The 21,997-nt window shown below is 48.2% G+C and overlaps 1 protein-coding gene across 1 annotated transcript in view; it reads left to right on the plus strand.

Moving 5' to 3' along the window:
• The window catches only part of ITIH2 (inter-alpha-trypsin inhibitor heavy chain 2), a 45,049-nt gene that overhangs the window by 12,062 nt on the left and 10,990 nt on the right, over positions 1-21,997 (plus strand). Inside the window, exons 8-16 of the mRNA XM_090041683.1 lie at positions 137-265; positions 3,252-3,368; positions 10,370-10,538; positions 12,737-12,862; positions 14,001-14,182; positions 15,250-15,435; positions 16,287-16,426; positions 17,022-17,194; positions 18,313-18,441. Coding sequence (XP_089897809.1) covers positions 137-265; positions 3,252-3,368; positions 10,370-10,538; positions 12,737-12,862; positions 14,001-14,182; positions 15,250-15,435; positions 16,287-16,426; positions 17,022-17,194; positions 18,313-18,441 — 1,351 coding nt within the window. The remainder of the gene's footprint in view (positions 1-136; positions 266-3,251; positions 3,369-10,369; positions 10,539-12,736; positions 12,863-14,000; positions 14,183-15,249; positions 15,436-16,286; positions 16,427-17,021; positions 17,195-18,312; positions 18,442-21,997) is intronic.

Below are 21,997 nucleotides of genomic sequence, written 5' to 3' on the forward strand. Positions count from 1 at the left end.
TTATGCACCAGTCTCCGGGAATGCATGTGCTGCATAAATCGAGGGAAACCTGTATCTAGCCTCTCTTTAAATGATCCCATGGTCATCCAAAGTATGTTTTTGCAGTGAAGTCACATTTTTCATTTCTCATTTCAAGGCCCACATCTCCTTCAAACCAACACTGGACCAACAGCGAAAATGCCCCACGTGCTCCTCCACGGCAGTAGATGGGAATTTTGTGGTGCAGTATGATGTGAATAGAGAAAAGGCGGCTGGGGAACTGGAAGTAAGTTTATTCTGTTCATATCTGCAGCTGTTTGACCAGCAACAGAAACCTAAGACTCGCCATGGCAGAGGAGAAGATCCTAGGACCGCTCTCTGGTACTTTCTGCTTTCCACTAGGGTGGAGCTAAGCACTGGCAGAACATGCCCAACAGATGAGAACTAAAGGACAATGAAAGGGCAAGGGGGATTGTAGGCAAACAGAAAAGAGGGTATGCCTACATGTGCAGTTAATGCTCAGAAAGCTTACTGCACAGTAAAATACTGCACAGTGGCCATGTTTACATGAGATGCTGAGTGAACAGTAGCCCAACATTACTGCGCAGTAGTGTCTTGTGGCAAAAACTGTAATGCAGTGCTACTGCACAGTAGTATTTGGCTACTGCACAGGAGTGTCACAAAAAGGCATTCACTGGCAATACTGCGCAGTAACTTGGGTTACTGTGCATTTGTTTAATACTTGCTTATACACAAGTACTATAAACAAGTGTATAAAACAAGTACTAAACAAATGCACAGTAACCCAAGTTACTGTGCAGTAGCATCTCATATAGATGTGGCTAGTAAGCTTTCCCTAAGTTCTTGTCTACACGTGCACCTGCTAGAAGAAAATTTGCTCCAGACAGGAGCAGTTCAGGGCATGGATACTCTTGTCCTGCTTTGCTACTATATGGCCACATGGGGGAGATCCAGGCCCCCCTGGGTGCCAGCCCCAGGCTGGCAGAGGGCACTGGGGTCAGGCCTAGGTTCAGGTTGGGTGGGGGAAGCTATCCTGCATCTGGGGTAGCTGCCCCAATCCCACCCCTACCCCAGGCAGCTGCCTGCTGCTGAACTCTGATCATGGAGCTCTGGGTAGGGACAATGTCTGCTGTCCTCACAGCAGGCAGCTCCTGGCCCCTGGCTCCAAGATCAGACCTGGGGCTGTGACATTGCCCTCCCCCCGGGAGCTGTCTGTTGCTGGAGCTGGCTCTGATTGGGACAGCTCCCAAAGGACGGGGAGATTGTCCCGGGCCCTGGCTCCAATCTTGGAGCTGGGAGCCCGAGCTGCCTGCTGCAGGGGCAAGGGGACATTGTTGCTGCTCCTGCTCTGTGATCGGAGGCAGCCCTGGCAGCAGGCGGCTGCCCAGGGAAGGAGAGAGTTCTTCCATGCCCTGCTGCCTGGGAGCAATTTGCTCCTGGTCAGCTATGTAACCATGCACTATCGTGCAGCAGCTACTGCATGGTAAACCTACTACCTGTGTTTACAGGTAATAGGAAACCGCACAATAAACTAATCTACTGTGCAGTAGCTCTTGCAGACGGTTATATAGTGACACTTTATTGAGCAGTAGATTAGTCTATTGTGCAGTAAAGCGTCTCGTGTAGACACACCCAGAGTTATCTAAATTCTGATTTGACCAGAAGTCCTAACGAAAATGGTAACAAGGACAGGACCGACTTCTTACCTTGTCTGAAACCCATCATTTTTCACCTCGTAGTGCTTTCTCCAGCACCATTCAGAGGTCCTCAGTCAGACAAAAGAGTAGTAGAACATTGTATGGATGCATCAAAATATGGCAAAGTGGTACTGCATCAGCTTTGTGCTGATACCCACTTTGGTTGAATCGTTATGGATGGGTAAGCTCGTGCAAACCCTGCTCTTACATGCCAATGCAGAGCTGTCCCCAAACGGGGAGTGAACTGAATTCTGTTCTTTCTGGCGGAAATGGACAGCGCAGACAGAAGTGCAGCTCCGTGCTATAACTGAGAAGGCTTTGCAGCAAGCGCTGAGTTACAACGGTCTCCCGGACCAAACAGAAGTTCATTGATGGTTCTAGCAAGGAGGGGGATCTTGCTGCTAGCCACAACCGGTTTCCCCTAGCCGTGGCCCCTCCCCTCCCGCAGCCTGTCCCTGTTTTCCGAATGGGAAGGGGGGAAGGGAGCAGGGGGGAGCTCATTCTAGGGGGGCCCCAGCTGGCGCTGGAGGGTGGGGTGGGTGAATTGGAGCCCCCACACCTTAGGGGGGCTCCAGTATACTCACCCACCCTTCAGCAGGGGCTGAAAAAAACCCAGACTGAACTGCCTCCACTCCCTTTCCCCCCTCCCATTCTGAAACCAGCTCAGAAGCTGGCAGACACAAGTTACAGAAGATGCTATACTTTGAAATGTCTTCATCTGAATCTGAATGCAGGGTCAGATCATTGCCCAATCGGCCATTTTTTAAGTGGTCTGCAGCTGTGCGCTTGTGTTTAGTCATGACTATAGGCTGCTTTCTGTGGCCAGATCGGGTGAAAATTGTCACTACTGTCTGTGCCCTGACCAGTGGTGCTCACAATAATTCACAATAATTGTGAATGCAATCTAAAAAGATGTCTCTGACATGGACCTGTGTAACTTCTTGGTTTATGATCAAAATATATTAAGTTGCAGTTCAGTACTGATAATATTCAGAACTCCAAATAGCCAAGCTCAGTCCATTAATAAAAAACAAATTCTGCACTTAAAAATCAGGTGTATTACAAAGCTGTTAGCTCACGGAAGAGATCTGCCCTAAAAACTACCTCTCAAAGGCACCCAATATTTAAATGCTGCCTGGTTTCCACCGAGTAGTAGGAATTTCAATGCTGTTCCTAAAGTGGCTTAACAGGTTTTCACCAACCCTTATCTTTCTTTTAGCCAAGGTATCTCAAATTCAGCAAACAAATAATTTACTTATGCTAACTAATTCCCTATTTTGAATATCAGTCGAGCCACTTTGCTAGTCTCGCTATAAATTCTCATGGCTGGAATGTTGCAATTCAAGACTCGTGAAGGAAGAAAGCATTCTTTGACTTTGATTCACAATTATACACTTACCTTGAGTACAAATATTTGCAGAATATAAAGCATTGATTAACGAACTGAAAGAAGAATTTGTCCGGGGAAGAAGAATAAAATCTTTCATTTCGTTAATTGTCTTGCGACACAGAATCTTTACAAGATCTCAAGTTACTGGAATTTTTATTTTGCAGGTTTTTAATGGCTATTTTATTCACTTCTTTGCTCCTGAAAATCTGGATCCTCTGCCCAAAAACATCTTATTTGTTATTGACGTCAGTGGCTCAATGTGGGGCCTGAAAATGAAACAAGTAAGTGTTTGATTTCTACAGCCAAAAGGACTTGCCTTTATGGCCCCTTGCTATACCTAGGTATTGCTTTTCTGACTGGTACAGCCTGCTCTTTCCAGCTTTAGAAATCAAGGATAGATCATCACTAAAAGTGACTAGGTCAGATCTTTAAATATTCAATCAAAGTCCTGCTCCAGTGTTTTCCTGAGTAAAGGACTTCAGAATTTGACCCACCGTATTTAATAACCTTGTTTAAATGTTTTACAACACGGATGTTGTCATTTGAATAGCACTTAGCTCTTGAGCAATACTTTTCAAGCAGAGATATCAAAGCACTGGGCAAAGACATCCACCTCATTCCTACAGATACGATACCACTGGGCACTGGTGGGGTCTCTGCTGGACTGTGCATCGAGTTTGTGGGCACCAGATTTCATGAAAGATGAAAACAAGTTGGAGAGAGTCCAGAGAACACTAACTAGAATATGGGGGTTTAGAAAATGTAACTAGAAGGGGGAAAATGAGAGCAGTGGATTAGTTAAGTCTAGAAAAGAGGACTTGGGAGCACGTGATGAATCTCTAAATATGTCAAAAAATTTTTATAAAGAGGACAGTGAAAAACTACTGAGCAATGGTTGTTCTTGAAGCAATTGGTTTAGCAAAAAAGACGTTTGGGTTAGATATGGGAAACACCTTTCTAACTCTAAAAACACTTATGTTTTCATAGTTTCACAGTTTCTAGGGTCAGAAGGGACCTGAGCAGATCATCGATTCCAACCCCTGCCGTGGCAGGAAAGAGTACTGGGGTCAAACGACCCCAGCAAGGTGTTCATCCAGCCTTGTCTTAAAGATCCCCAAGGTAGGAGCCTGCACCACTTCACTTGGAAGTTGGTTCCAGATCCTAGCCACCCTGACTGTGAAGTCGCGCCTCCTGATGTCTAGTCTGAATCTACCCTCTGCCAGCTTGTGACCGTTATTCCTGGTCACTCCTGGCGGTGCTCGGGGGAACAGTGACTCCCCCAGTGCCTGCTGGTCCCCCGACTAGTTTGTAACAGGCCACGAGATCCCCCTCAGCCTTCTCTTGTGGAGGCTGAACGGGTTCAGGTCCCATCGCCTCTCCTCGTAGGGCCTGCCCTGCTGCCCCCGATCGTGTGGGTGACCTCCTCTGGATCCTCTCCATGTTGTTGACATCCCTCCTGAAGTGCGGTGCCCAGACCTGGACGCAGTACTCCAGCTGCGGCCTGACCAGTGCCGCATAGAGGGGGAGGATCACCTCCCTGGACCTGCTTGAGATGCATCTGCAGATGCACGACAAGGTGCGGTTGGCCTTCCTGACTGCATCCCCACACTGCGGGCCCATGTTCGTATTGGCATCAATGATGACCCCAAGATCCTTTTCTGCATCTGCACTGATGAGGAGGGAGTCCCCCAGCCTGTAGGTATGGTGCTGGTTCTTCCTCCCCAGGTGCAGCACCTTGCACTTGTCAGTGCTGAATCCCATCCTGTTCTCATCCACCCACCCCTGTAACCTGTTTAGGTCTGATTGCAGCCTATTCCTCCCTTCTAGTGTGCCCACATCCCCCCACATCTTAGTGTCATCAGCAGATTTGAACAGGGGTTTTTTACCCCTCATCCAAGTCACTGATGAAGATGTTGAACAGTGCAGGCCCGAGGACCGAGCCCTGGGGGACCCCACTGCCCACGTCCCTCCAGGTCAAACATGACCTGTCCACCACCGCTCTCTGGGTGCGGCCCTCCGGCCAGTTGACAACACATCTGACTGTGTGGGTGTCGACACCACAGCCCCCCAGCTTCTTAATGAGAACAGGGTGAGAGACGGTGTCGAAGGCCTTCCGAAAGTCCAGAAAGGCTATGTCCACTGCTACTCCTACGTCTAAAGGATTTGGTGACCTGGTCGTAGAAGGCCACCAGGTTGGTCTGACAGGACCTGCCTCTAATGAACCCATGTTGGTTGCCCTTAAACATGATCTCCCCCACCGGCCCCTCGTGGACATGTGCCAAGATTTCATAGATTTCATAGACATCAGGGCTGGAAGGGACCTCGGGAGATCATCGAGTCCAGCCCCCTGCCCAAAGGGCAAGAAGTCAGCTGGGGTCATAGGATCCCAGCAAGATAAGCATCCAATTTACTCTTGAAGGTGTTCAATGTAGGTGCTTGAACCACCTCCGCTGGCAGACTGTTCCAGACCTTGGGGGCTCGGACAGTAAAGAAATTCTTCCTTATGTCCAGCCTGAAACAGTCTCGCAGGAGTTTGTGACCGTTCGACCTCGTCATCCCTTGGGGCGCTCTGGTGAACAAACGTTCCCCCAGATCCTGGTGGTCACCCCTGATAAACTGATAGGTGGCCATCAGATCACCCCTGAGCCTGCGCTTTTCCATGCTGAAGAGTCCCATGGCTCTCAGCCTGTCATCGTAATATCTGTTTTCCTGACCTCTGATCATGCGCGTGGCTCTCCTCTGGACTCTCTCGAGCTTCTCCACATCCTTTTTGAATTGTGGAGCCCAAAACTGGATGCAGTACTCCAGCTGCGGCCTCACCAAGGCTGAGTACAAGGGGAGAATGACGTCCCGGGATTTGCTCAAGAAGCATCTATGGATGCAAGCCAGCGTTTTGGTCGCTTTACTAGCCGCAGCATCGCGTTGCAGGCTCATGTTCATCTTGTGGTCAATGATGACCCCCAAGTCTCTTTCTTCTGTAGTGCTATCCAACGTAGCACTGCTGAGCCTATAAGGATGCTGCAGGTTTTTCCTCCCAAGGTGGAGAACCTTACATTTTTCGGTGTTAAACACCATCAGGTTCTCATCTGCCCATTTGCTGAGCTTGTCCAGGTCAGCCTGGATCACCCGCTTATCTTCTGGCTTTGATGCTTTGCCCCAAAGTTTGGTGTCATCGGCAAACTTGGCCAGTCCACTCCTGACTCCAATGTCCACATCATTAATGAAGATGTTGAACAATATGGGTCCAAGGACAGAGCCTTGAGGGACCCCACTGGTTACAGGGCACCACGATGAGTGACTGCCATCAATTACAACCCTCTGGGTCCGACCACGGAGCCAATTTCCCAGACAGCGGATGGTGGTGGAGCCAAGGCCGCAACTAGCCAGTTTGATAACTCTCTCAAAAAGCTTCCCCAGGATCAAGGTAAGACTAACTGGCCTATAGTTCCCCAGGTCCTCCTTCCAACCCTTTTTAAAGATGGGAAGCATGTTGGCCCTCTTCCAGTCCTCTGGCACCACATCAGAACATCACGAGTGCTCATACAGCCGTGCCAGGGGTCCTGCAATGACCTCTGCTAATTCCCTCAGCACTCGGGATTTAAATACATGCAGTCCCTCCAGATGTTCCCTGACTAGATCCTCCCTAGGAGGATCCTTGGCTTGGGTGCGCCTCCCCTGGGGCCTGAGGGGGCCCAGTGGTGGGGCTGATCTGGTCCCTGCTCAGGGAAATGGAGGCAAAGAAGTCATTAAATAGGTTAGCTTTGTCATCTGGTGTGACGACCAAATTTCCTAGCGTGTCCTGCAAGGGCCCCACGTTACCTGGTACCTTCTTTTTGCTCCCTATATATTTAAAAATGGACTTCTTGTTGTCCTTTATCCGGGAAGTTAATCCCAGTCCCATCTCCACCTTGGCTTTCCTGACCGCCCCCGTGCATCCCCGAGCAACCTCAGTGTAGTCCTCCCTGGGGATGGCCCCTCCCTGCCATTGGGGGTGCGCCTCTCTTTTAGCTAGGAGACATTCCCCAATGCTTTGGGTGAGCCATGGGGGCTTTTGTGCCCTCCTGTTCCCTTTGATCCATGTTGGGATTACCTCCCTTTGGGCTTGGAGGATCGTCTCCTTAAGGAGCGACCACTCTCCTTGGACACCCGGCTCCCCTCCCCTCCGGGACCTCAGTGCCTCCCCGACTGTTCTCCTTAGCTCATTGAAGTCTGCCCTCCTGAAATCCAGGGCTGCTGCCTTGCTGCAGGCCTTTGCCACCTTGCACTGGATGGTGAATCCCAGCAGGCGATGATCGCTGTCGCCCAGGTGGTTGAGCACCCGCAGCGCCCTCACCAGGTCATCTCCCGTGGCCAGCACCAGGTCCAACAAGGCGTCTCCCCTGGTGGGGCTGTGCACCTCCTGGGTTAGATGGAGGTCCTGCATTTTGGCTAGGCGCCTACATTAGCAGTCAGACCTGGCTGCCTGCTCTTCCCAGCAGATGTCTGGAAAGTTCAGGTCCCCCATGATGACCACGTCCTTTGATCTAACTACCTCCATGAGCTGACATGAGAATTTCTAGTCTATATCTTCCCCGTGGTTGGGAGGTCTGTAGTAAACCCCCACCATTAAGTCTCTTTCCCCTTGACTGCCTTGTATTGTAACCCAGAGCACGTCCGTGTGCCCCTCCTCTGACCCTGTGCTACTTGATGAGGATATGTATTCCTCCTTAATGTAGAGCATCACACACCCCCTTTCCTCCCTGTCCTGTCCCTCCTGTACAACCTATAGCCCTTGATATTCACCGCTCAGTCATGCGTTGGGTCCCACCACATTTCTGTGAGCCCCACTATGTCTGGGTTGGTGTCAGCTAGCAGAAGGGTAAGTTCCTCCTGCTTGTTTCCCAAACTCTGAGCGTTTGTGTAGTGTTTGGTTATTCCAGGGGTGTAAGTTGTAGCCGTGTTGGTCTAAGGACATAGGCAGACAAGGCTCTTTGGGTGAATCTGATGTCTTTTATGGTTATTCCAGGAGGTTAAAGAATCCCCATCACTGGATATTTTAAGAACAGGTGGGATTAACACCTCAGGAGCAGTACAGGTTTATCTGAATGTGCTTCAGAGAGTAGTCTTTATATCCCTCCATTTCTGTGACTTTGAAGCAGAAACTGAGGTGGCTTATGCAGCAAATGATGATGGAGATGGGACTGGGACTAGCTTCCCGGATAAAGGACAACAAGAAGTCCATTTTTAAATACATAGGGGGCAAAAAGAAGGTACTGGGTAACATGGGGCTAGAAAATCTGGTCGTCATACCAGATGACAAAGCTAACCTATTTAATGACTTCTTTGCCTCCATTTTCCTGAGCAGGGACCAGATCAGCCCTGCCACTGGGCCCCCCTCAGGCCTCAGGGGAGGCACACATAGGCCAAGGGTCAGGGAGGATCTAGTCAGGGAACGTCTGGAGGGACTGCATGGATTTAAATCAGCTGGTCCGGATGATCCCCACCCCCGAGTGCTGAGGGAATTAGCTGAGGTCATTGAGGGACCCCTGGCACGGCTGTATGAGCACTCATGGTGCTTTGGTGTGGTGCCAGAGGACTGGAAGAGGACCAGTATGGTTCCCATCTTCAAAAAGGGTTGGAAGGAGGACCCGGGGAACGATAGGCCAGTTAGTCTTACCTCAATCCTGGGCAAGCTTTTTGAGAGAATTATTCTGGCACATGTCCACAAGGGGCCAGCAGGGGAGATCATGCTTAGGTGCAACCAACACGGGTTCATTAGAGGCAGGTCCTGTCAGACCAACCTGGTGGCCTTCTACGACCAGGTCACCAAATCCTTAGATGCAGGGGGACCAGTGGACATCGCCTTTCTGGACTTTCAGAAGGCCTTCAACACTGTGTTAAAAAACTGGGGGACTGTGGTGTCGACACCCACACAGTCAGATGTGTCGTCAACTGGCCGGAGGGCTGCACCCAGAGAGTGGTGGTGGACGGGTCATGTTTGACCTGGAGGGATGTGGGCAGTGGGGTCCCCCAGGGCTCGGTCCTCGGGCCCACACTGTTCAACATCTTCATCAGTGACTTGGATGAGGGGGTAAAAACCCCCTGTTCAAATCTGCTGATGACACTAAGATTTGGGGGGATGTGGGCACACTAGAAGGGAGGAATAGGCTGCAATTGGATCTAGACAGGTTACAGGGGTGGGTGGATGAGAACAGGATGGGATTCAACACTGACAAGTGCAAGGTGCTGCACCTGGGGAGGAAGAACCAGCACCATACCTACAGGCTGGGGGACTGCCTCCTCATCAGTGCAGAGGTAGAAAAGGATCTTGGAGTCATCACTGATGCCAAGATGAACATGGGCCCGCAGTGTGGGGATGCAGTCAGGAAGGCCAACCGCACCTTGTCGTGCATCCGCAGATGCATCTCAAGCAGGTCCAGGGAGGTGATCCTCCCCCTCTATGCGGCACTGGTCAGGCCACAGCTGGAGTACTGCATCCAGGTCTGGGCACCGCACTTCAGGAGGGATGTGGACAACATGGAGAGGGGCCAGAGGAGGCCACTTGCATGATCGGGGGCAGCAGGGTCGGCCCTACAAGGAGAGGCTACGGGACCTGAACCTGTTCAGGCTCCACAAGAGAAGGCTGAGGGGGATCTATTGGCCTGTTACAAACTAGTCAGGGGGGACCAGCAGGCATTGGGGGAGTCCCTGTTCCCCCGAGCACTACCAGGAGTGACTAGAAATAACGGTCACAAGCTGGCAGAGGGGAGATTCAGACTAGACATCAGGAGGCGCAACTTCACGGTCAGGGCAGCTAGGATCTGGAACCAACTTCCAAGAGAAGTGGTGCAGGCTCCTACCCTGGGGGTCTTTAAGACAAGTCTCAATGAACACTTTGCTGGGGTCGTTTGACCCCAGTACTCTTTCCTGCCATGGCTCTCCTAACCATCGTACCTACCTATCCCCATGTGTTGTTCTCCCCTGGGCCATGCTGTCTTCACTCATTGCTACTCTCTCTCTCTCTCTCTCTCTCTCTCTCGCTCTCTCTCTCTCTCTCTCTCTCTCTGGTGACTGGCATTAACCCAGGATAGGAAAGACCCACTTTGATTTTGCCAGCTTCTTCAGAAGGAAGCTACATTTTCCAAAGAGCAAAGAAACTAGGGGGAGAGAGAGAGAGATGGATAAAAGCTTCCAGTCTCTGCCCACCACTCACATCTTTAAATATCAAATAGCTAATTCTTATAGGATGCTTTGAAGAACAGAAACCCGTAACAATGCCTGTGACTGTGAACTCCTTTCTCAGACCGTTGAAGCAATGAAGGCCATTCTGGGTCAGCTACAGCCTTCAGATCAGTTTTCTCTCCTTGATTTCAACCACAATGTCCGATGCTGGAGGGATGGTTTAGTTGAAGCCACTCCATCACAGATTGACGAGGCCAAGAACTACATCCAGGGAATCCATCCTAATGGGGGTAAGCGTGTTTGGTAACAGGGTGCCCTGGTTTCCCATTCACACAGTATGAGAGGGAAAAGGGGAAGGCAGCAAATAAGGGGACAGGTAGATAGGGCTGGGGGCAGAAAGCAGAGCAGCAGATCAGGCAGCGGAAAGGAATTGGAGTGGTACTCATGGAGGATACAGGCCCAATTTGTGTCATGCTTGCCAGAAAGTTTGGTCTCTACTGTACTATGTCATGGTAGTGACTCATTTTCTCCATCCTGGTAAGACTAACTCCACTGTCATTGGTGGATGTATACCAGTGGTGCAGAAGCAGTGTGGGTGGTACAGGCTACAAGCATAAGATGGATGCTTTTGTGGCTGATGCTCAAGAACTAGAAATTGATTTTGCCTCTGTTTAGAGTAGTGGTGAGACTCTTATTGGAGCTCTGCATCCCAGTCTTGTGTCACATTGTTAAAAGGAGGTTTCAAGATTGGAGACAGTGCACGGAAGAGTCATTGAAGTCAATGGGGAACCGTGCCAGGTTCAAGCACCGGGGCAGCTGTGACGCCCCTGATAGTCATGCAGCTCCTGCCCAGCTTGGGCTATAAAGTGGACCTCCCTAGATTGCTCACCCCCCATGCCTTGATCTTATTGAGGATTATGTAAGGGGGGCTGCTCAACAGCCTTAGAGTGAAACTTAATCTTTGCAAGTCACTAACAGGTCCCTCCCGGACCTTCCTGGTCTCAGCTGTCACTTCACAGGACCTCCCTTCCTGTCTGCCCCGCTCGAGGCACCTGTAGCCTTAAGAGCACAATGCAGGGCTCTGTCCACCCCTACACCACACCCCATACCTCATGGGTGTTACCACTTATGATGTTGATTTCCCACAATTTGGCCCCCATCAGCTCTGGGCACCCTGGTCCCATGCTCAGCCCCCTTTTCGGGCCCAGGGACCCCCTGGTCCCATGCTCAGCCCCCTCTCTGGGCCCAGGGACCCTCTGGTCCATGTCTCAGCCTCTCCCTAGGATCCTGAACCCACTGTTGGACCCCACTCTCTCTCTACACCTCTGGGATCCAGGGTTACCCATTCTCTAAATAGGCTTTGAGCCTGCCCCCAGCAGACCTCAAGGCTAAACCCAGGGGCAACTAAATAAAAAGCACCTGCATCTTCTAGCAGGCACCCAAACTCTCTCTGAGCTTAACCAAGGCCACCTTCCTATAGATAACAGCCCCTTTCTGCCCCAAGTACCTTTTCCTTGCTTTCCTAGTCTGCAGAGTTTCTTAATCAGCTCTACTATTAGTTCAGGAGTCCTGCTACTCTGCTGCCAGGAGCTCCTCCCTTCATGATTACCAGTGTAAGACTGCCTACCCAGCTGAGGCTTTGGGCTTATATAGCTCCAGGTGACTCTCCAATTAGCCCCTCTGGGCACCTGCAAGCTGCCTTTCTTGTTGTTTGCCCTCATAAAGGAGCAGGGGCACCCTAGTGCCTTGCTACAGGAACCAAATGAAATGTAGGTGTAAGGCTGAAAGAGCTTGATCTGCTTAGCTCAGCCAAAGGAAGGTAAAAAAAAAGGCGGGGGATTTGCTTATGGGATACATGGTACCTTCCCCAGAAGAAAATACTGGCTATTAAAGAGCTCTTAATGGGATGGAAAAAATGCATAATGAGAACAAATGGCTGGCAATTTAAGCCAGACAGATTCAGACTAGAATTCAGGCACATGTCTTTATCAATAGAGGGATTAACCATTGAAGAACATCACTAAGAGAAGTCAGAGATCTTTGACCCTTGGGACAGAATCCTATTTCACTTTATGGGTCTAAATGGCAGCTCTTTTCGGTGCTCAGTGCTTCCCAGAAGTCTTTGTCCACAGGGGCTAATAACGTTACTTTTTCAGTATTAACCTTTATTTAAAAGAAGGGACAATGAATTGAGTGACTACGTTGGGTGCATTTTAACAACCCTTACAGCAGTGGGATGCTGGGAGCCCTCATCCCCTTGCTTTACTTGTGGCAGGTGAGGATGTTTTTGTGTCTTTGGGAAATATGCCTTGTAGCAGCATTGATTATGCAGTTTTAGGAATGGGTTAGACAAGGACTTGTATGGGATAGATGTGATCCTGCCTTGAGCAGACGACTGGACTAGATGACTTCTGAAGGTTTGCTCCAGACCTACTTTTTTCTGTGATTCTGTGAATAGCAGCCATGCTTTTCATTGCCTCTTTAACAGGTACAAACATCAATGAAGCTCTTCTTCGAGCAACATTCATTCTAAATGAAGCCAAAAACTTAGGAATGCTGGACCCCAACTCGGTCTCTATGATCGTCTTTGTGTCCGATGGAGACCCCACTGTAGGTAAGGCTCTTACACTAGGTGACTTCAGTGGAAGTCATCCAAGACATACAGGCACCACAGGCACATGCTATGAATGAATTAAGAAAATCTTCTTCTACCAGTTTTAATCCTCTCTCAACTGGTAGCAAAATTCTAAGTCGTTGCACATTAGTTTCCCAGTGGAGGAGAAATCAGGTAAGTTTCTGGTATATTTTAACTGAGTATATTTTTCAAGAGTAAATTAGATGCTTATCTTGCTGGGATCCTATGACCCCAGCTGACTTCCTGCCCTTTGGGCAGGGGGCTGGACTTGATGATCTCCCGAGGTCCCTTCCAGCCCTAATGTCTATGAAATCTATGAAATCTATGAAACTGTAACTTGCTTTAATTACACATAGGCAACAGACCTGGAACAGTGGTAATTACACACAGCATGAAGCAGTCCTCTATTCCCCAATGACCTCAGCCCACACAACAATGTCTAGTCTCCAAGAAGCAGCTTGGTCCCAGAAATGGCATCCAAATGTGGAGAATAAAGAAGAAATCAAATTAATATAAGTGCAGTTTGGATCAGGTTGCTGACTGTGGAAATTGCCTCAAGAGCCACCCATGATTTCAGAAAGCTGCTCCACAGCTAAAGATGCCAGTAAAAAAATTGTGTTTCTAGCCCTCCTAGTTGCAAAGGTGCATCTTAACTGTGAGAAATAAAAGTCCAGATTCTATTCTACCTAGTTGCATAAATAGACTTGGGCAATTAATAGATGCACCCTCCTCCTGCTTTTTGTGACTCAAGGAAAGGCTAAAGTGATGGCAAGATGCAAAATTAGATGAATTAGTGGATAGTGGATGGGTGGAAGAGTCATGTTTAGATACCTAAGTCCATTTAGACACCTAATATGTGGATCAGATTATATGAGTCTGGCCTGAAGTGTAAACTATTATAGTGTTTTTCTTCCTTATTCTACATCAAGTTTGAAATGATAGTTCTCAGAACCAGGAACAGCCCCATTCCTTCTAAATGAGTTACAACAGAAGACCAAAAGTTAATGAGAGTCATAGCTATGCAAGATACATGGGATTAGGTCTCAGATAAGGATCCCTAGGAATCATTTTTGGTTAGTTTGAAGGAGACTACTGACTGTCACTCTCTCTCCTAAAGGTGAGCTGAAGTTGACTACAATCCAGAAGAATGTGAAACAGAACATGCAGGATGACTTCTCTTTGCACTGCCTTGGGATTGGATTTGATGTAGACTATGATTTCCTGCAGAGACTTGCTCAGGAAAACCGTGGCACAGCCCAGAGGATTTTTGGAAATCAGGAGACCTCTTCCCAAATGCAGGTGCATTGCTTTCCTACCACCCTCTCCCTATGGTGGGCCAGCTTTTGCTCTTATCTGTGCATCTGGAATTACTTCAGGTTTGCACTGGTGTCACAGGGCATGCGTTTAAGCATTCCTAAATTTAATGCACATTAGTTTAATACACATTAAGTGGGTTTAGACAGGCACCTACATGTGCAGGCATTAAAGCGTATTAACGCTTTGTGTGTGGAGTGACTTGGGACTAAAGTTAATCCCAAATCAGTCCTCACACAGAGTTAATATGCTTAAATGTGTTTATACATGCATTAATGCACTTTAACTAATCATTTGCAGGTATCAAATGTAGGTACAATTAGCCCCAAATCACCATTTTTAAAGTGCATTAAAGGCACACACATGTAGACGTGCACCCTAATGTACCTTAAATTTAGGTAATGCGCCTCAAAGCATCTCATGTATTTACACCCACAGATAATGGAATCTAATCTTAGGGGTGCTGTGAAGTAATAGTTGCCTCTAATAATCCAAGAGCTTCGATTTTTATTCCATAACACAATCCCAGCCACAAAGTTAGGCTGGATCTAGATCTGAGTTCAGGCTGGCTTGCACATTAGATTACTATAGAGGGAAGGGTTATAGTCAGGAAGGCTATATCCTCATCCAAAGTTCATCAAGCAGAAAGAGCTGGCATCTGGGCCTGTGTCTATACACTATAAATAATGATGGCCAGAAAGTCCTTACTCTACTTCTGTCCACTCACTTCAACACACGTGGTTAGAATTGGGCCCATGAAGGCCCACACTTAGGCCTCTTCCTGTCTCTGAGCCCTGTAAGGAACTAAATGACTCTAGTTCTGACTCTGGCTTGAATCCTTGCCCTGACTTCACTGGGACTTGGATCTCCCTCCAGAGACAGTCTCAGGCCTCAGCAAAAGAGGATTTGCTATTCCTGTAGGAATAAATGCATGGACATGCTTGTTTGGGTCCCAGGTTCTGGTTGCATGTTTTTTTTCCAATGGCAATAGCATCTCAGTGAGGGTTGTGTCCGATGTAGCTAGCTTACACTTGTGTCCTTTCCACTCACAGCAATTCTACAGCCAAGTCTCCACCCCGCTCCTCAGAAATATCGAGTTCAACTATCCTCAGGAATCGGTGTCAGACATCACCCAGAACAGCTTCCATAACTACTTTGGAGGGTCAGAAATTGTGGTGTCGGGGAAGGTCGACACTCAAAACTTGCAGCACCTGGAGAGTATTGTCACAGCCACTGCCGTGAGTCAGGGACTCTACACAGCACTCATTCTAGCAGCTCGGTCTGGTTCATTCACATGCATATGGGTCTTTCTCTGGAAGTGGTAACAGTTTATGATCCATACAGTATTTTGCCTGATGAAGTAGAGAACCACAGGCTCTGGGTGGGTTTTGGCCAACAGCATGGCAGCAGCTTCAAATGCAGCTTGCTGTGCCCTACCGTGGAATCTCTTGGTAGTGATATTTTATGTTATAACCATCTTTTATTGTAAGCCAAATCCTATACTTCAGCCTCTTCACCATGGACTGCTCCACTATAGCTTGTTCAGGGGCAATGGAGCTGTTCCTTGCCAAAGCCCCCACTCTGAGGACCTAAGAGGCACTGGTTAGACTAGCTCCACCCCACTAGATCCAAAGAGTCCTTCTCCATCTGAGGTATGCAGGGAGGGCTCCTTGCTTCTCTCCCTGCCTCTGGGAGCGGTGGTACAACTCTTCCACCTTGAGCTGCAGCAAGAGCTCCACACACTGTTCTTATCTCTGCCTCCAAAGGTCTTTTTGGTAAAGACAGACACCCCTCACCCATCCTGACAAGCACTACCCTGTTAGTAAATATGGGGGAAGTGTAATGTGGATAAGGACAGCATGGATTTTAAAAGTCTTCCCACATGGAAGGCAAGGTTCATTGAGTAGATGTGATATCTTTTATGAGACCAACTGAGTAGTTGGAAAAAAAGTTCTTAGCAAGCTTTTGGGCGCAGTCACCCCTCCTGTGTGAAACATAGCCAGGGACAAGGGGACGGGTTTTTAGTGGGGAGACACAACTGCTCCACTCCTCTAGCTCGCACTCTGATAATGGCATCTTTCTTGCTTAGTCGAATGCACAGCTAGTCATGGAAACCCTGGCGGATGTCGAGGAACTGGATGATTTCATGACCAAAGATAGATACGCAGACCCCAAATTCACTGAGAAGCTGTGGGCCTACTTGACTGTCAACCAGCTTCTAGCTGAGAGGTGAGAATTATGCCAAATAAGCAGCCCTTAAGAGGGACCTATTCAACATGGCAAGGCCCGACAGATCACTGAGGTGTCAGTGTTAATCCACCTTGCAAAACCAGGCCTTTGATTTTTCGCATTAAAAATATAAATAAAGAAAGTGTAAGTGCCACCTTTGTACCTCAGGTCTTCCCTCCACTCCCCTCTTGTAGCAGCTGGTGCTGGGAAATAAGCTGTGGCTTCTGGGAGCATGCAGATTCAGTTAAGGGGCTGTATGTGATGTGAATGGGACACTTTCCTGAGCAAAGGTTGAGTGAAAGCTAAGGGTGAACCTCAGAATTTGACCTTTTGTCCTTGCAGAGGTTGATCCATGGCCATCCATCGAAGGCAAAGGAAAGCTTCAATTGAAACCAATAGAAATGGGACCAGCCTTTATGATGCTGGTCATTCGAGTCAAGAGGAGTTTTCCTCAGGCCCTCATTCTTTCTTGTGACCATTCCCTGTGTCCTAATCATATAGCAATATCACCATTTAGCAATAACCCAGATCACAGCGCTCATTTCAGCATCAGATGTAATGGTGGATCACAACGTTTCTTTGGTTTTCAACACAGAAACCTGGCCCCCACTGCTGCTCTGAAAAGGAACATCACCAAATCAATCTTACAGATGTCTCTCAGCCATCACATTGTGACCCCCTTCACAGCCATGGTGATAGAAAATCCCAACGGGGACGAACGAATGCTGGCAGATCAACCTCGAGATGCCAAAAAAGGCTGCTGCCCAGGTTGGTGTCTAGTTTATCTAGGTCTCCTTTTGGCTATGAGCAGCAGAAATGACTTGTTCGTTGTCACTCGTGGAGATTAACAAGGTGCTCTAGGATAGTCATGGAGCTACTACTGAGCCCCACAAGAAATACAGGTTCTCGACATTCCCCTGGATGCTTTACTAATGATAATTTCATTCTGGTTTTTTTTGGTGGGCCAGCTAATTGTGTCCTTTTAATTGCTGTGTTCTTGTGAGACTAGATTTTGGAGGCGAGAGTTTTTCAGTAATCTCCATTAGGATTAATACAGAGGAAATCTATGGCGTCCTTGCACAGGTTTCAGTCCATTCCATAACAAAACCGTGTTCCCAGAAAGCTGCGCTAGAGGGAGTTTTGCTTGAATAACGATGGAAAAAGGTCTGACTTGTGTTATATGAATTAGACTACAATGTCAAGTATAAGGCCCTCCATAAAGTATAAGGCCCTTATCCATCTGAGTAGTCCTTAGGCAACAGAAGTAGGCCCGCATTAGGTGTGATAAGGTTGCCAGTCCCACAGTAGTGTTCTCCATCACACTGCTGCTCCACATAAAATACCTCCTAAAGCAGGAACAGTGCAGCAGTGTCTTCGTGGCAGGCTAATGAACATAGGGAATAGGATTGGCCCAGTCACAGCAGTGCTAACTATTTGGCCCAGAAGGCTGCATGGAGGCAGCTACACTGCTTCCTCTTTCTCAAGCAAGCATCACAGAGGCTATGTTTCCAGGTGCTGTGAGTATATCATTTACCTATGGCTTTATTCTTGTGTGTCCCAAACCGAGGAACCGATTCAGCAAAGCACTCAACTTAAATCTCAATTTAATTATAGGGTAATTCTTAAGCCTTAAAGGCTTTGCTGAACTGGGGTATATTCACAGGAAATACATGTCAAGTTTTCAAGTGCACACAATGAAATGGTCAGTGGGCCACATTCTCCCATCACTTAGGGCTATGCAAATCTGTCACTCTTTTGCTGCAAATAGACATATCCCAGGTTTACCCCAGTGTGAATGGGACCAGAATCTGCTGTTCTGTCTGAGATTGAACCCAACACTGGTCAGTATGAATAATGACTTCAGATATAACTTCTCCACCAAACAGGTACCCTGGGGATAACCCCAAAAGTCCCTGACAAAACCATCCCATCCTGGGCAAATCCCACATCTGTGGCACCAAGTCCAGCATCTGCACAAAAAGCTCCTACGTTTGCAATGCAACCCATACACACAGGTAAACAATGACAAACGTATAGTGTCTCACTTTACTTACCGTGGCTCCTTGAATTCTTTTACAAACGGCTGGTGGGGGAGGGAAGCGGATTACTGACGGCTTCAGCGTGTCCAGATGGACACAGATAACACCAATGTATTTGAATTGAAGGCCTCAATGTGTTTTGTGCTAACTGTGGCAGAGATCTGTGTCAGCTGCCCCATTTTTCCTTGTTGAATGGACTGCATTGTATAGGTTCTCAAACACATGTTGCTCCTTCTTTTTGTGGCTGTTCACCTAAATAAGTTAACTACTACTGCCAGCTCAAGGAGCTACACCTTTAGCCAGGGTGGCATAGGCCAGTGCTGAAGGACTCAGATTCAACCGCTATTGGTGATCCGCACAGGCAATCATTATGTATACTCCAAAGTTACCCCTAAACATACAACATCCAGGACAAACCCAGGTAGATGATTTTTGAAGGAGTCAGCGTTGCTTGAACAATTCAAAACTTGAATGGACAAGGCCCTAGAAAATAAAAGGAACCACTCTGAAGATAGGTTAGAAAATCTAATAGGTCTCTGCCATCCGCTACAGGCAGGATCTGTCCAGTGAGCTTTCTTTTGTCCTATCTATGGTTGCAAAGCTAATGAGACATTATTTCCATTGTAAATGACAGCATGAATGTCCTGTGGTAGATAAGAATCGCTGGACTCACTGCAAGCTGCTGGGTCTTGTTAACACTTGGGTCTCTGCCATAAGTTAATGTCTAACTTACAGAAACCAGCTGGGAAAGCCATTGTCTGCGAGAGCTTAATAATGAAGCAGGAATAGGGCTGGCTATATGGGAATGTATATTCAACAGTAACTGCCGGCCCTTTTTTGGCATTCACAGGACAGATCAAGGGTTAATTTTAGACTTGGATATCATTCAGCTTGCTCTAAGGGAAGGGAACAGAAGGAAGTTAAACTCCCAGCTTGTTTGTATCCTCTTCTTACTGAAGTCAGTGGTAAACCTTCCATGGCATTAGCAGTGAAGGATCAGGCCAGGAGTTAGAGTAAAAGCATGGGATTTACAGTTAAATCCATAGGAATCTGGCACTTAAAATGGCAACCCAGAAACCCCGCCTCAAGGAGCTGTTCAGCACTGTTTGATGGGAAAAGCTGAGCATATGAGTGGTTTGAACCCCTGAACTTCTCCAAAGCATAGTCGGGGCTGTAAGCAGGCACGCACCCCTGTCCACTTGGGGACCAAGCCCTGAATACTCTTCCAAAGGCAGATCCTACAACTCAGTGCTTACAGAAATGAGCAGGGCTCACTCTTTTATTTTAACGTGTGTTTGGAGGAGGCCTTTTAGTGCTCTCACCCATGCTTGCCACCCCTGGAAGAGCCTCTCGATCACCAAGCTGTAAGCAAAGTTGAGGTGAGGGAGACACCATCTGTCCTGCCTGCTGAAGTTATATTCCTGGGCAGAAAAGAATTCAGGACTCATGGGGCCAGAGGGAGAAGCAATACAGGAAGGAGCATGTGCCTTGCCTAGTGGTTAAGGAGCATAATCAAGGGATGAGGTGGGACACGTAGTTTCTAATCCTACCCTCCAGCACTGTTTCTGTGTTTTAAACGATGACTGTTGGATATACAATACAGAAGCCCCTGCCAGAGGCAGTTCTGTTCCCTGAGTGGCAGTGATGTGTGGGGTAATGGCCACCGCCAGGCTACCAACAGTGACAAGGCAGCAGGGATAACAGTAGCAGCAGCTGCTATTTTTGTACCCCATATAAGTCAAACACCCAGGGTGAGTGCCTTGGTCTCCTCCTCTTAGCATTATGATACTGGTCCCTAGAGCAGATACCAGAGCCCAGGCATCCCAGCTCCGTTGTGTGGAAGCCTGAACCACTAAACTGTAGTTATGCACTCGCTTCTTGGCAGTCTCCCTAGAAGGGTATGCCATAGCCAGAGCCTTGCCATAGCTGGAGCTCCTGTGGGTTGAGGAAGGAATTTCACTGAGGTCTTCCACTTCCCCATGGCAAGTGCTCTAACCATTAGGCCATAACACACCAAGTAGGTAGCAGCAGTTCCCCCTCTCTTCTTGTTTTAAGATTTGTCTATGTCAGCCATTCTGAACTGGGGTCCCCTGGCACGCCGGGGTGCCGGGAGATCAAGGATGCCATGGAGACCGAGCAGGGTTAGCACTGTTAGGTATGCAAAACACCTTTCACAAAATAAATGCAAAGATTTCAAACAGAAATCCTCAGTGTTAAAACCATTCTGTCCTCTTGTGATCTTTCTGAGTTTTTGGCAGCAGAAGAATTGCTCTATTATTTTTCCCTAGTCAAAAAAACAAGTGAAAGCTAGGAGCTGACATTTTCCGAAAGGACCCTTGAGTCTATCAAGGAGGTCCTTGTGTCTAAAAAGATTGAGAACCCCTGATCTGTGTTAATGCAGCTGCTAACACATATATGGGAGCAGAGCCCCTAATGGACAGATAGCATGTGGCTGCATTAGGGGGTTCCTCATCTGACTTTGCTGAACTACCTTTGAGTGACAGAAGGGAAGCTAGCAGAAATCCTCTTCTGTCAGCCTAGATGCACCAAGACCAGGGATGTTGCTGGCCTAGCTAGGCTGGCTGTGAGGTGTGAAAAGACCAAACCCCTACCAATGCAGGCATGTCAGCAAAACTTTGCCATGTTGACCAGACCATGAAAAGGAAATGACACCCACTATTTGTAAGGGGCTTGATCCTGTGTGTGGATGAGAAATGCTCTGGAAATACCTGCCGGGCCAGGCTTTTCAGAGGGCTCAGGCAAGGGAACACCTTGCTCCTGAATGTAATCCCGACTTGGGTAGGAGATAGGTGCTGAGTGACCTAGACGAGCACAGGAGCAGAACTTGGGGCACTTGGGGAATCTGTCAAGCCAAGTAGGGAGGTACCTAGGGAGGACAGGCACCTCCAGGGTGAGGTGGTAGTTGCGTAGGGGATTTTGGATCTCAATTTTCAGATTTGAGCTTCTAAACTCTTTCTAAGCCCAGCTATAGGCCTTTCTTGCATCTAGCCCTTAAAACCTGACTCAGATGCTACAATTTGTATACAGAGCAGAACTCTGCTATGCCTGAGGAGGGCTTCAAGCTGGGCTTTTGGGTCAACCCCATCCATACTATTACCTGCAGATCTTCAGTCTTAAAGAAATATAGTTCTGACTCTTACCTTCATAAACTGGAGCGTGGTGTTTTTCCGACCAGCAGCTGATCAGTTAGCTTTGGGCCTTACTGCAATCAGCCAGCTTCCCCTGAACTGGGAACACCTCACCTTTTCTCGAAGAAGAAACGTGCGTGGATTTTGGTGTCATTTTGGCCACGATAAACTCTAAAGAGGAGCGTGGCAAAGGCTGAGCTTGTCACTAAAGGAGTGTGGACAGGCAGCGGAGCAGCCCGCAGGTGGCTGCACTCCCAATCAGGAGGTACATGGCCTGCAGGAGCCTGCCCGATGGGGAGACAACTTGCTGCTTCCTATTGAATGTTGTGAGGAGTAATTAATACTATGAAGCACTTCAGAATCATTCAGCAGAAGTGGCTATG

The sequence above is a fragment of the Crocodylus siamensis genome, chromosome 4 (assembly GCF_052110815.1).
Source record: "Crocodylus siamensis isolate JL-2025a chromosome 4, ASM5211081v1, whole genome shotgun sequence".
Classification (NCBI taxonomy): Eukaryota; Metazoa; Chordata; order Crocodylia; family Crocodylidae; genus Crocodylus; species Crocodylus siamensis.